General features: G+C 39.1%; 1 protein-coding gene across 2 annotated transcripts in view; it reads left to right on the plus strand.

Annotated features, from left to right (window-relative positions):
• The first annotated feature begins 3,043 nt into the window (after positions 1–3,043).
• MCU (mitochondrial calcium uniporter) overlaps positions 3,044–13,035 on the plus strand; it is a 199,275-nt gene continuing 189,283 nt past the window's right edge. The window contains exon 1 of one of the 2 annotated variants that reach the window (XM_090278193.1): positions 3,044–3,230. In XM_090278193.1, the coding sequence (XP_090134319.1) occupies positions 3,084–3,230 (147 nt within the window). In that variant the 5' untranslated portion in view covers positions 3,044–3,083. The remainder of the gene's footprint in view (positions 3,231–13,035) is intronic. The other variant, XM_090278190.1, reaches the window with a different exon arrangement.

The raw sequence follows: 13,035 nt of genomic DNA on the forward strand, positions 1-13,035 counted from the left end.
CTTTTCCCTGATCTTTAAGAATTGCTGATCTGATTTGGATAATAATTCATGTTATCAGTGAACCATGAAACACAGTTCCCAGATCTCTAAGCAGATCCCTTTCATGTTTTCTTGCCCATGTTAATGCACTAACTGTGTGTGCATCACATACCCTGGTTATTCTGGAATGCTTAAGCAAATACTCTATTGAGTTGAGTCATTCTTTGGAGCTGACTTCAGTGTATATTTTAGTCAGAAACCTAGTTAGGATTTTATGCTCCAGGAAATCTGTTCTGATTAGTTTTAGCTGAAAAAAAGATCAACCTGTTTTAAAGACTGGCACAGAAAACAATTCTGCAGCCATGTAGGTTTCAGTGACTATGTTTTTATAATTATAAAAATAACATGCAGGTGGGGGAAAGTTAAACCATTAAAAAAAGTAGCTATCCCTTAAAACTCCCCAAAGTTAATGTATTTTTTTCTTGTTTATTGTTCCTGAAATCACTACCTAAATTATATATGTATATATAAAACTTTTAAAAGGATCATCTATGCTGTATTATTACTTTTAAAAAAATATATAGATGGGATAATTCTTTTTAATTTTAGATTTTTATTTTTCAATTATAATTGAGATACAATATTATATTAGTTTCAGGTGTATGACATAGTGATTAGACATTTATATAACTTGTGAAGTGATCAGCCTGATAAGTCTAGTACCCATCTGACACCATACATAGTATTGCAATATCTGATAATTCATTTTTAATGGTTGCATATATTCTGTTATAGGGTTATTCTCTAATTTAACCAATTCCCTATTGGAAGATTTTAAAATTTTCTTCAACCTTTTACTTTCAAAAGTTATGATATATATTTTTCTGATTACTTTACAATTCCTTAAAAGCTCAGTATCGCTAGAGTGATCAGTACAGTGTCAGACATAGCAGGTAGTTGATAAATATTAATTCATTTTCCCTTCATATATAACTTCTCTGCATATGTACTTTTTTTTTTTTTTTTAAGGTATGAGGATGACTTTCTGTTGAGCTATCTACACTTTGGGGCCTGGCCAACCAACTGATGTGATGCAGTGATGGAAAACATCTCTGTGAAGAGATAATTGACATTTGTTTAGGTTAGTTTCTAGCCCTGGATTATTAGAACTCAGTTTAGTCAATGGATCCTCAAATTCACAGCCTACCTGTCTCTGTGGTTTCATCTTTGTAGATAAAAGATGAAATATTTTGGTAAAGAGATAAGAAGAGAGTTTTTGTAATTCCTCCAGTTTCAGGTTTATGTACTTTAAAAAAAACCCTATTTATTGTGGTTTTTTTGCAAATGCACAGAACTAAATTTCAGTACTGCTGGGTGCACATCTAATTTTTATACCTGGAAAAATAGAGGAAAGGAAATTCCAATAGAACTTTTAAAAGTGTAAAACAGAGATAGAGGGCACAATCCTGATTCATAGCAATATTTGATGAAAGCACAGAAAATAAAAACAAAACTAAAATCCATGATAATCCAAATAAGAAGATGTGAAGGGACAAGAGAGAAGGGGAAATGTCATGGAACAGCATGGGTAAATACATACAATGCAGATGGGATAAATATAGGTGGGTAGAAAATGAAGGGAAGTTGTTTCAGGAATGTCCCAGATTTCCAACTAAGGGGATTAATGTGTGCAGCTGTTAAATGAGGGTGGAGCTTTTCTCATTCCTAAGCTCTCAGGTTCCACTGTTGGGCAATAAGTGCCTTTGGGTGAGTGGCATGATAGTATGTCCTGGAGAAGCCAGTCATCTTACTGTTCTGGAGTGGGGTGGAAAGATTATGTTAACTAAAAGCTGCACTTCATTATTTATCTACTCTTGGTTAAAAAAAGAAAAGTACCATTTCAGTTAAGCTTTAAAGAATATTATTAGAATAAGTGATGATACAATAAAATTGTCTTTGTGTGTGTTTTTTTTCTTTATAACCTAAGGCTACACTTCAAAATGTTTTCAAAATTTAAAATAATACTTTTATTTGATTACCTAGCTGTTTTCCTGCTCCATATTTTAAAAGGAATTGCAAGAATTAACCAGCTCATAATAATAAATAATAAATAAAATAAAATAAAATAAATAAATAAAATAAAAATAATAAATAAATAAAAATTCTCTGCTAAAGGAACTCAGGAACCCCAAATCTTTCTTTCACAGTCTTTAATTAGCTGTCAATATGACCTTATTCCTTGTGGAAAAAAAAGTATTTTTCAAGAGGAAGTGATCAAGAGTTATCCCAAAGTGTTTTCTAATGCCTAGTTTAGCTAAATTTATGAAAATTCATTAAAATAACCTTTATATGATTTTTATTACATTACTCAACATGCTCTGTTTCTGTAGTTTAATAAGCGCACACAAGGTCAAAGATGGTAAGAAAATATCTAGAGAGTGTAAGAATATCAGTATCAAGGTGCTGTAAAAATGAATTGAGTACCTGAAATGTATACAGATCTGTTAATTCACTCCAATGGCATGTACTCATTCTGGAACTTTGATATCATAACCATTCTACCCCTCCTATACTAGTAAGTAGCATAGTCATTAGATCACCCTCTGATGTAGGGTTAATTTCAGCATATCGAAATGCCAATATTTATGAATAATAATACTGGGCATGTCGTTGAGAGTTCCAAGCATACCTAGTTAATGATTATTAATTTGGTGCCTATTTTGCCAACTTAGAACATTCACGGAGTACAAAGCTTTGCACAAATATCTATTTTCCCAGTTACCCTTGTCATAGCTCTATCCTTTTTGCAGATTAGTCGAATCGAATATGCCATCTCTTTTGCTGCTATTATAAGGGGCTCGGGTGCCAATTACCAGTTCTCTAGAATTTGCCCGTAATTGACTATGTCCCACAATATGTAACTCTGGAGGTGACAGGCAGCCTCAACTGTGGTTCTCCCGCCTGTCGATTGGGCCTTGCAGGAAGCCCCGCCTCATTAACTCAGTCAAGGGCTGCAGTTGGTCCGGCTCCGGTGAATGGCGGGCCTCAGCTCCGCCCCGGCTGTCCGCTGCGCTGCCTGGGTCGGCGCCGTTTCCAGTTGAGAGATGGCGGCTGCCGCAGGTAGATCGCTCTTGCTGCTCCTCTCCTCCCGGGGCGGCGCCGTGGGCGCCGGCGGCTGCGGAGCGCTGACTGCCGGCTGCTTCCCCGGGCTGGGCGTCAGCCGCCACCGGCAGCAGCAGCACCACCGGACGGTGAGTGAGCGCGCCCGGCGGCTCCGGGGAGGGCGGGGCGGCGCTGGTGTGTGGGAGTCGCCGACAGGCAGGCCGCCGGGGCAGCGGACGAGTTCCCTCAACTCGCGGCCGCTTCCCGAGGTTGCCGGACACCGAGGGGCCACCGTGTCCTTCAGGCGCCTGCGGCGGCGACCAGGCAGGGAGGCAGAGCGGAGGAAGCAGGGAGGAGGAGGAGGAGGGGCGACGGCGGGGATGTTCCCGCAGGACCGGGGACACCAGGGCGGGGAAGGCACGGGACTTGAACCTCTTACTGACCCGCCCCCGATCTCTGTCCCTCCCTCCTCCTTTCTTAACAGCTCTGCCCCTTTGCTCCCGAACGGAGCCCCGTGGAAGTTGTCCCCTTTCCCTCCTCCTCTGGGCGGGTTTGGGCGCCCCGAGTTGCCGCGGCTGCCTTGTGTCTGTGTCAGAAGAGTGGCAGTGCCATGCTTTTTGGAACTGTCCCCGGAGAGCAACCCAGGACCCCAGCGGGGTTTCTCCCTTGTCCTTCCTCGGCCCTCTGGGAATGGGCAAGAAGGAAAATCAAACTTTATCCCCCTCTGTGACTTCCTGCATGTGTGGGCACGGAGAACAGCTCCTTGGCGATGGATGCTGCATTGCTTCAGGAGGCAAGCTCCATTCCCGCAGGTCCTTCAAGGTCCCGGGTGGTCCTTGTCCCCGGTGGTCCTTGTGGAGGGCTGGTTTATAAACTTGTTCACGCGTGCCTGAAGAAAGAAGGGTGGGCAGCAGGCGGAGGGAAAGTGAATATGATAAGTTGTTCACAGAGTCAGGGATTTGGTGGTTTTCTTAGCCAGTTACTGCTGGTTTTCATTGGCTGGCAACGATCGGGAGTTTCTGTTTGAACAGCCTTGGTGTATGTGTGTGTGTCTTTGTGATTTTTTTTCCATGGCAAGAAATCAACGTGTCATGGAGTTCTAGACCTAACAAGTCGGCAGGTTCTCTTCCCTTGGACCTTCTAGACCCATATGTGCTGGTCTCTGGCCAGTGTGGGCTTTAGCTCCTGGGGCTAAGTTTTCCAGTGTGGTAAGGAGAGGCACTGCAGACAGCCTGCCGGATAGGAGAAGCTAGTACCTTCAGCCCTCCACAAATGCATCCACCTGTCTGTCTCTGATTCCCTGGCTGGTGAGAGGAAAGTGCACTGGAGGTTTTCAGAGACGATACCCCAAGACCAGTGACAGCATCAAATTATGTCTGAACGAACTTTGAAAAGAACTAATGCTCTGTAAATGCGAGATGGTGTTGTCATTATTCGTCATAGGTATGGACCGTAATCTTACTCTTGTGAGAAAACTGTACTTCTCTATACTTGGCATACTGACATATTGCTGAAGCTTTTGGGTGAGAGCCTAGCTTCTTCACAGTTCAATTTAGACTTGCATGTTTCATAGCCTCCAGTCATGTGTTTTGTTCTCTTAGAAACACAAGGGCACCCCAACCGGATTGTGTTTCCCTCTCCCTCAAATTAAAGACTTCCCATGTGGTCTTTATCTCTATATTCTGGTAATACATCCTCTGACTTTACACAGTTTGTTTTTAAGACTGCTTGGGTGTGGTATTTCTGTAGCATTTAAAAATTTTGTGCCTTGCCTGTTTTCCACTATGTGAATCTGTCAGGCTATGAGTGTAATCCTTGTGTGGGTACTTCATGAAAGTGCTCTTCTGTGCTATTCTGGGGTGGGTAAAAGTAATGTGCTGAATTTGTAACTGAAAGCACAGTTAAAGTGAAGTTTTATTTCTGAAAGGCAGGAATGTTATGAGAATGGTAACCTGTAAATGAACTTAGATTTTTTTCAAAATCTTACAATTGATTATTTAAAATATGTGAAGTGTTTTTCTTTTTACGTGATTGCTCTGAAGCCATCATATATACAGCTCTCCATCTGTTAGTCTATGATTCCTCACAAGACTCAATTTAAAAAGCGTCTCTTAGAGATTTGTTTAATTCTTGACACTTTATGCCTGAAATTGAGGCCCAGAATTGGTCAGAATTACACAGCTAATATGCAACAGTTTTAGGACTCCCACCCACCCCAGATATTTTGACCTCTGTACTGTGTTCTTGTTATTATAAAGTGCAAGTGCACCTTCACATCTCTGTCTTCCTCATAAACTATTGTTTTAGGAAAGTATGGCTATTTCAAAACCCCATTGAGTTGATGTTGGTTTGAGGCGCGTGTATTAGGCAAATATGAGAACAAACAACTTGCTCTTATAAAAGTACCTGAGAGACACTAAGGTTGAATCTTGCATAGGAGACATCCTGGGTATGTGCAGCAGATGGCACTCTGCATTGAACTAGATCGCAGGTCTAGCTTGTGCCACTTTTATTCTGCTGTAGTGGTGATGGTAAATTAGAGCCAGGGGGGCATTATAGTTCTGGTTAATTTTTTGCTTGAGAGGCATGTTTTTTGAAATCTATCTATCCCCAGTTTGGAGAATGAGTTCTAAGCAATACAGTTCAGTTAATTGGTAAATGTAGTTGCAAAGTTATAAAACATAACTCCCCACCCCTAATTAAAACATCATTCAACTGAGTAAGTAGGAGTAAAAGTGCAGGGGTTTATTCAATATTTTTAGTACCATCTAGTAATTTTTCCTTTCCTTTGTGAAGAGCCTATACTTTTTTCTTTCCTGTGCAAAGCTCCCCAGCTTGTGACCGTAACTAAGACTGATGTAAATTGTTTGTTGCATGACTTTTTTGTGTGGTTAGTGAAAGCTGCTGTTTTCAAGGATGACTCTTTAAGGGGGAACTGCCTTTCATTGTGAGCTGTGTAATTCTTTTGCTAAATCAGACTGTTTCACCTCTGATTATGACAGTCTGTTGGTGTTTCCTAGTGGTCAACGGCTAAGCTGACTTACTAAATTTCAATTTTCTTAAGTCTGTCATTGTACTGTTACAGTTTGTGGCTGTCCCTTTGTACTTTACACATTGTGGTTCTTTGGCAGAGAGATCATTTCAGTTCAATCTGAAAGTTTTAACAGAGGTTACAGTGCCAAACACAGAGGCAAGTCCCAGTTCTTTAACTGGGTTCCTCATGATCTGGCCTGGTCTTACTTTGCCAGATTCACCCCAGCACAAATTCTCCGATGCACTTAAGGCAGTGTCCATATATCTGTACTAAATGTTTATGCAGTACTTGTAGTTGAATTTCAGTTTTAATCTCTCCTCTAACCTCTAAGGTCCATTTCAGGTTAGAGACTGAACTCCAACTCCTCTCTGAATCTCATATCCTCACTTTACACGTTAGGAAACGGGTCTGATGGGAACTGAGAAAAGTAACTTGTTAGACTACATTTGTGGTTAATGACACCTGGGATTAAAATTCTTTTAAATAGAGGTGGATTCAAGAAATCCTAGTCTGAATCTTGATTTGTATAGTTCCTGGCTCTTACTATTTTTTAATTTTGTCCTCTGAATTATGATAGGGTTTATTGTTTTCAGGACACAGATTGACACTAACTTGACTTGTTCTGTAAATGTTTCATTTGTGGCACCTTATCTTACTGGTAAGATAAGGCAAAGATTGTGTATCTTATTACCTTTCTGTCTCTCATCAACTCCAGAACAGTGCTGGGTATATAGGTGACATTCAGGGAAGCATTAAGTGAATATGTACCCTTTCGTCTGCTTGCCAGTGAAAAGGCATACTGCCTCCCCCTTCCCCACCATTTCGACTTGTTTAATGGCCTATTGCTTAGGTAGTCACATTTGGGTAATTGCTTTAAGTTTGATATTTCCAGAGTTCTTTGGTTGTGTATTGCATTTCTTTATGATGGATTGATGGAGAGGGTGGGTACCATTGGATTAGCTCTACAGTGGTACTAGCTTTCTGTCCAAAGCCAGCAGAAGTGTGATAAATATTCAGATTATTGGAAATATATGTTCGAATCAGATTCTAGATTTATTGTTGTCTAATATAATATTAAATTTTGAGGGTTTTAGATAAATGTTTAGAGCAGATATATTTTTTTAGGAAGCAACCATTGTTTTATTTATCTCAAAATCTTGTTTATTTTGAACCCCATAAAATATTTGAATAAAAAAATTTGTATTTATTCAACAATTTTTGATTATTTGAACTTTTCTTTCCCAAGCTACTCTATATGCTTTATGGAACTCTATTCCCAAAGGAAATCTAAATAGAATATGCATCATCAAAAATGGTGTATGGTGTATATCAAAAGCAAAAATTGAATGTGAATCATTTTGGTTTTGGGGCTGCCTCACGGGTGAACTTGAAATCAGGGAGTGGGTGGGCATGGTCTTCTGAAATAGCACTTCATCGATACCATTATCTGACTAACTGCTGAGATGGTGCTTTTATTTCTTTTTATATTCTAACTTTGCAACCCTGTGGACTTTCTTAAAAATTACTATTTGTTTTCCTGTGATTAAGGATAAGATTACCTTCTAAGATCTTGAGATGGTCACTCTATGAAAGGGAATCCTCTTTTTTTTTTAACTTAAAAAAAATTTATTCCTTTGAGAAAGAGAGAGAGAGAGAAATTGATTTTGTTGTCCCACTTATTTATGCATTAATTGGTTGCTTCTTGTATGTGTCCTCACTAGGGATCGAACCCACAGTCTTGGGATATTCGGACAACACTCTTAACTAACTGACCTACCCAGCCAGGGCCCCTCCATTCTTTATTTGACTGATTAATGCAATACTATAGCTCATGGATATATTAGAATTGCTGGAATAACATTATTAGGAAAACTAGGATGTTACAATGGAAGACATGTACTTGAAAGAATCTTGATATTTAGTGCTCAGAAAGACTTTATGTTAAGGAAACAAGAGTGCGAGAGTGCTGGAATGGCTTTTCCCTTAGTAGCCCAGCAAGTTACTTTGGAGCTGAAAGTGTCTCATATGTCTGCTGGTTTTCCCATTCAGTGCAATTACATAAATCTATGTTACATTTTTTAAAAGATTAAGCTGAAACGATTTTTAAAAGTGAATTGGGGTCAAATTCTTTCAGTAAGTTCCTAAACTCAAACTCAGTCTTGAATTACTCCCTGATTTAGATCAAGCTTGATGACATGTGTTAAAAACCTGTCCTCTGCAGGTTGAATGCAAAAGAGAAACAGTCCATTTATTTGTTTCACTGTACTTTGTTAAATACTTACAGTGAGAAACTCTGTGTAAAAATTAACATTGATTTCAAGCAAAGTAATTTTAATAAGTTTAGTAAGTTATTGACTCCTAAACTGCGTAGAGGCTTGAATCTTTTCTAATGATAAAGCTATAACTGGGTGAATTACATCACCAATTGAGTCTAATACCAAAGTTCAAAACTGAACTTTTTCTAATGCAGTTTTGGAATAATTGAATAATGTGGCATTGCATTTTGAAATTCCTCTTAAAAATAAGAGCCTTTTCCAAAAGTTCTTTAAGGGCATTTATAATATTTATTTATCCAGAAGAGTGATGTTTACCTTTTATTCTTTGTTGCTAAATTTTTCAGTTTTTACATATTTTTTCTTATTATTTATCATCCATTTTATTGTTTGGGGAGCATTTGTAATAATCACCAGAGGATTGCTGAGAAGCGTATCAGGTGTATAAAGCCATTCAGAGGACAGTTTCAATCATGCAACCTTAAACTGTACTGCTTATAGGTTACACGATCCTTTAAACTTCTTTTTTGCCTTCTAAGACAGGTCTACATTGGACTTCCTACTTCTTGATATTAAATGGTGTTATAGGATGTTTAAGAGTATTATTGTCTTCCTTAACTTTAGTTTAGAGAAAGTTAATTGAGTGATAGGGAACACAATTTTTGTTGCGTTAGATCTGACACTTGTTTTGACTAACTTTTCTCATCTGAATCCAAAAATGACCCCAGTTTTTCTCTATCACATCAAATTTTTAAGGTATAGGATACCCTCCTTTTGTCCCAAAATCATACAAAATGTACATACGAAGGAAAATAAAGAAAAAATTACTTGAATATGCTGTTTATTTAAAGTTATTTTTTTCATAGAAAGGCTATATATTGTTACTGTAAGTCAAATTGTGTACAAGTAGTAAAGTTCTGCTACCGAGCATACATATTAAGGTATTTTATCTTTTCAAACGACAGGCTAGGAAATGCCAAAATGAGATACTTGAAACAGTCTCCTTCAATTGGCAAAGCTTTTACAAATTGCTTCATGAGACCCAGTTTTATGTGCAGAGGTGGGAATCTAATGTTCTTTCTGTCAATAAGTGGCTCATGTAGAATGTTTGGATCACCAGGTTTGAGGTCAGATCTTGGAAGCCAGTTTGACTCCACCCAAAGCTTCTAGCAAGCTCTGCTGTCTCACATACACAGAAAACAGGGATACTTGGTGTATCTGTGTTGCTGACCAAGAAGGAAGCAGACCATTTGAAGGTCAACACAGATGATCCAATTGTGCTTGCAATATTGCAACAGATCAATGACTCTCTTTATGTCTTCATATTCTTCCCGAAAACAAACTGAATGGCCAGTTGGGACTGCACCAAATCAATTGCCATTGTGGAGGAGGACACACTTCATGCTCTGCTTTGAGCTATCCATGGATAGTCACCATTCAGTTGCGTTACAGATTGGAATTCCCAATTCCTCCATTAAACCATGTATGTTATGGCAATACACAAAGCCACTGTCACTTCGAAAGTACTGCAGAAATGCACTTTCTCTTGATTGAAAGTAGGATACCTTCACTCTTTTTTCAAGCAAGTTTTTCTCATACAGTCTTGATGCTAGGAGTTCTGAAGCTTTTTTGCATAGTCCCAAATCTCATGCCAAATCATTCAACTCATGCTGATCAATCCCTTACAAACTGAATCATCTTCAATTTCAAAGTCTTCATTGTTGCTGTCAGTCCTTCACTATACTCCTGTTTTTTGAAAGAGGGTAGTTCAATGAAAACTGGCACTGGGATTTCAGCTGAATGAGGCACTGGGCGTATAGCTGATGGTAGACTAGGATACTCTATTTTACATTTATTTTTCTTGTTATATCCTGACGTTTTCACTATACAAAAGTAACAGTCACTTGAATGATCTCTGGGCTCTCGCCAAACCGTAGGTGTACCAAATGGCAATTGATCACGTGTTCCCTTCGTCCACATCCATTAACTCTCAACACACTGCTTGCACACCTTGTGAGGGGTCCAAGGCTTATCTTGATCACTAAGTTTTACTTTAAAATATGCAAAAGAGGCTTGCCCGACAAATGCGCTGATGTTTGTCCTTTGACTGGGAATGGTGAAACTGCCACAGATATAACAACACGAATCAGGGTTGTTTAGGCACTTATGATGAGAAATAGCAGAGGCAGACATGATTTGAAGGAAAGGAAATAACTACATATGTAAATTTAAAAATCTGCTAACTCCTTGTATACAGACAAGAACTCAGACTACACTTCGGAATGTGATTCACTATATAGAGCGGCACACAACCTCTCACCACACTGTCTCATGTGTAACTGAATAGCCTAGACAAGTATGAACCTATCGCTGGTCTCCAAGGTTGTCCCCCATCCCTCCCCACTTGAGGGAGGTTTGCTCTCAGCCAGTAGGAGAGCACTAGTGCTTCCCTCCATCCAGGCTTGATCCAGCCTAGAGTGGTTGCATTAAGATAAGCTGTACAGAAAAACTTGACGTGATAGAAGAACACTAACTGCAGTTTTGAAATCAGCATGCCTATTTATGTCTGAAACAGCTAAAAAATTGAAATCACCAGGAATTATGTTAAAAAATTGTTCCCCTGTGTAATTGGTCAAATAAAAGGAAAACAAATAGGTTAGCTTGAACTATGTGACCTGTATAGTCAGAGGAGTAGATATAGAAAAAAGCATCTAAAGTCTGAGGGCATTGTGTAACCACATTTAATTCTCACTATAACCCTATGAGAGATATTGTTATCCCAGTTTTATAGATGAGGAAATTGAGGATAAGATAGGTTCACTTCTTCATAAATGCCATAAACAGTTTTAATGCTAGGGATGCAAAGATGGATAAGAGACATATTTTGGAGCTGAGATTTAAGTCTCAGTCTGGCTAGAATTAAAGCCGTACCATGCTGGCGTCAGTGTAGGTGCTCCTTCCCTTTCAGCTTCTGCTCCTTTAGCCATGTTTCTTCCCTCAAGAATCTACTGCAGTTTACTTCCAAGAGCGCACCATTCTTCCTCCTGACTACTTAAATGTTTTTCCACCTTCCCCTCCAGGTATTAGCTGATAAGGGTCTAAGGTATGCTTCTTAGGGGTCTTTGTAATTTAGTTTTGGATTCTAAAAAGACCTGATGATTACTGAGCATTGCTTCTATGTCAGACACTTTTAGAGCATTCTATAGTGTACTACACAACAACCCTTCAGGCAAAATACTACCCCCATTGTACAGATGGAAAACCAGAACCTAGAAAGGTTAAGAACCTGGAATCATTCAGAAAATATCTTTCAAAACTCCTACTCTTTGTGACATGCTGTGTTGGGAGGGAGAGATGCCTCTGAAGTGGTCATCTGGCCAGGAGGCATTGACAAAAAAGACTGTAACTAGCTGTGCCTTTTTTTTTTTCCCCCTTATGGCAATTTAGTGGGAGCATTTAGACCTACCTGAGAGAATTGGGGAAGGTTTCACAGGTGAGGCCTTGCTTACGCTGAAATGTGAAGAAATACAATGTGTGGGGGACTGGAAAGGTGTGTGGCACATTCTAGGCTGTACTGAGATCTGACACGACAGTATGAGGAAGTAAGCCAGTAGTTTGTTCCAACTGGACTATGGGCAAGAAGAGCTAGAGATTAGGCTGGACAGTAGTAATGCTATCAATAGTAATTAATATTTATCATGTGCACCATGTGCCAAGCACTTTACATAGATAATTTTACTTAACTTTTGCAATACCCTATGTGTAGGTACTATTATCTTTGTTTTACAGATAGTGAAATTGAGTTATCTCAGACTGGTTAAGTGATTTGCCCAGGATCACAGCTGGTAAGGGAGACACAGCTAGTAAGTGACTTGCCCAGGATCACACAGTTAGCAAGTGACATATCTTGCATATAAATCCAAGCAGTCTGGCTCCAGAGCCTGTTTCTTAACCACTGTGAGGGAATTAGACTGTGAAGGGACTTATGAAGGAGTTGGAATTTTATTATGTAGGTCGATGTTTTTTTGTTTTTGTTTTTGTTTGTTTTTTTTTAAAACTCAACCCACAGTAGAAATGCACTTTATATCATGACCCAGCATGTGTATGTAAAACTAAGAAAAGTTTTATGGAACAAAACTGGTTGGGACCCACTTAAATTGAGTTTACAATTTAAGCCACAGTTTGGAAAAATCCTACTAGTCAGTAGGTGAGTGTCTGAAGAATATCAAATAGAGGAATCACATCAGGTTTGTGCTTTTAGGTAGGTCACACTAGCAGCAGTAGGAAGACAGGATTGGAGAGGAGGGGACCAGAAAGGGAGAGAGACCTGTAAGGGGCATCTTAATGGACCAGATAAACTGAACTAGGACAGGAGCACTGGGGATAGAGAAAAGGGAATAGAGAGAAGGGGGATTTAGGAAATATAATTGGTAGAATTTGGTGATTGGATGGGGGAATATCACCTAGTAACAGGTAGAAAGACAATTTAATTCAAGGCATCTGACTTTTATTTCTCAGGCACTGAAACTTTGTGTGTTTCTTTTTACAGTCATGTTAAATATACTGCTTTGTTGTCTTTTCTATACCTCTACTTTTGTATATAAAAATGTGCTGACCTGGTTTAATTATTTTTAAATGATTTTTAAA

This window comes from Furipterus horrens, unplaced genomic scaffold (genome assembly GCF_987537825.1).
Source record: "Furipterus horrens unplaced genomic scaffold, mFurHor1.1.pri manual_scaffold_5, whole genome shotgun sequence".
NCBI classification, from domain to species: domain Eukaryota; kingdom Metazoa; phylum Chordata; class Mammalia; order Chiroptera; family Furipteridae; genus Furipterus; species Furipterus horrens.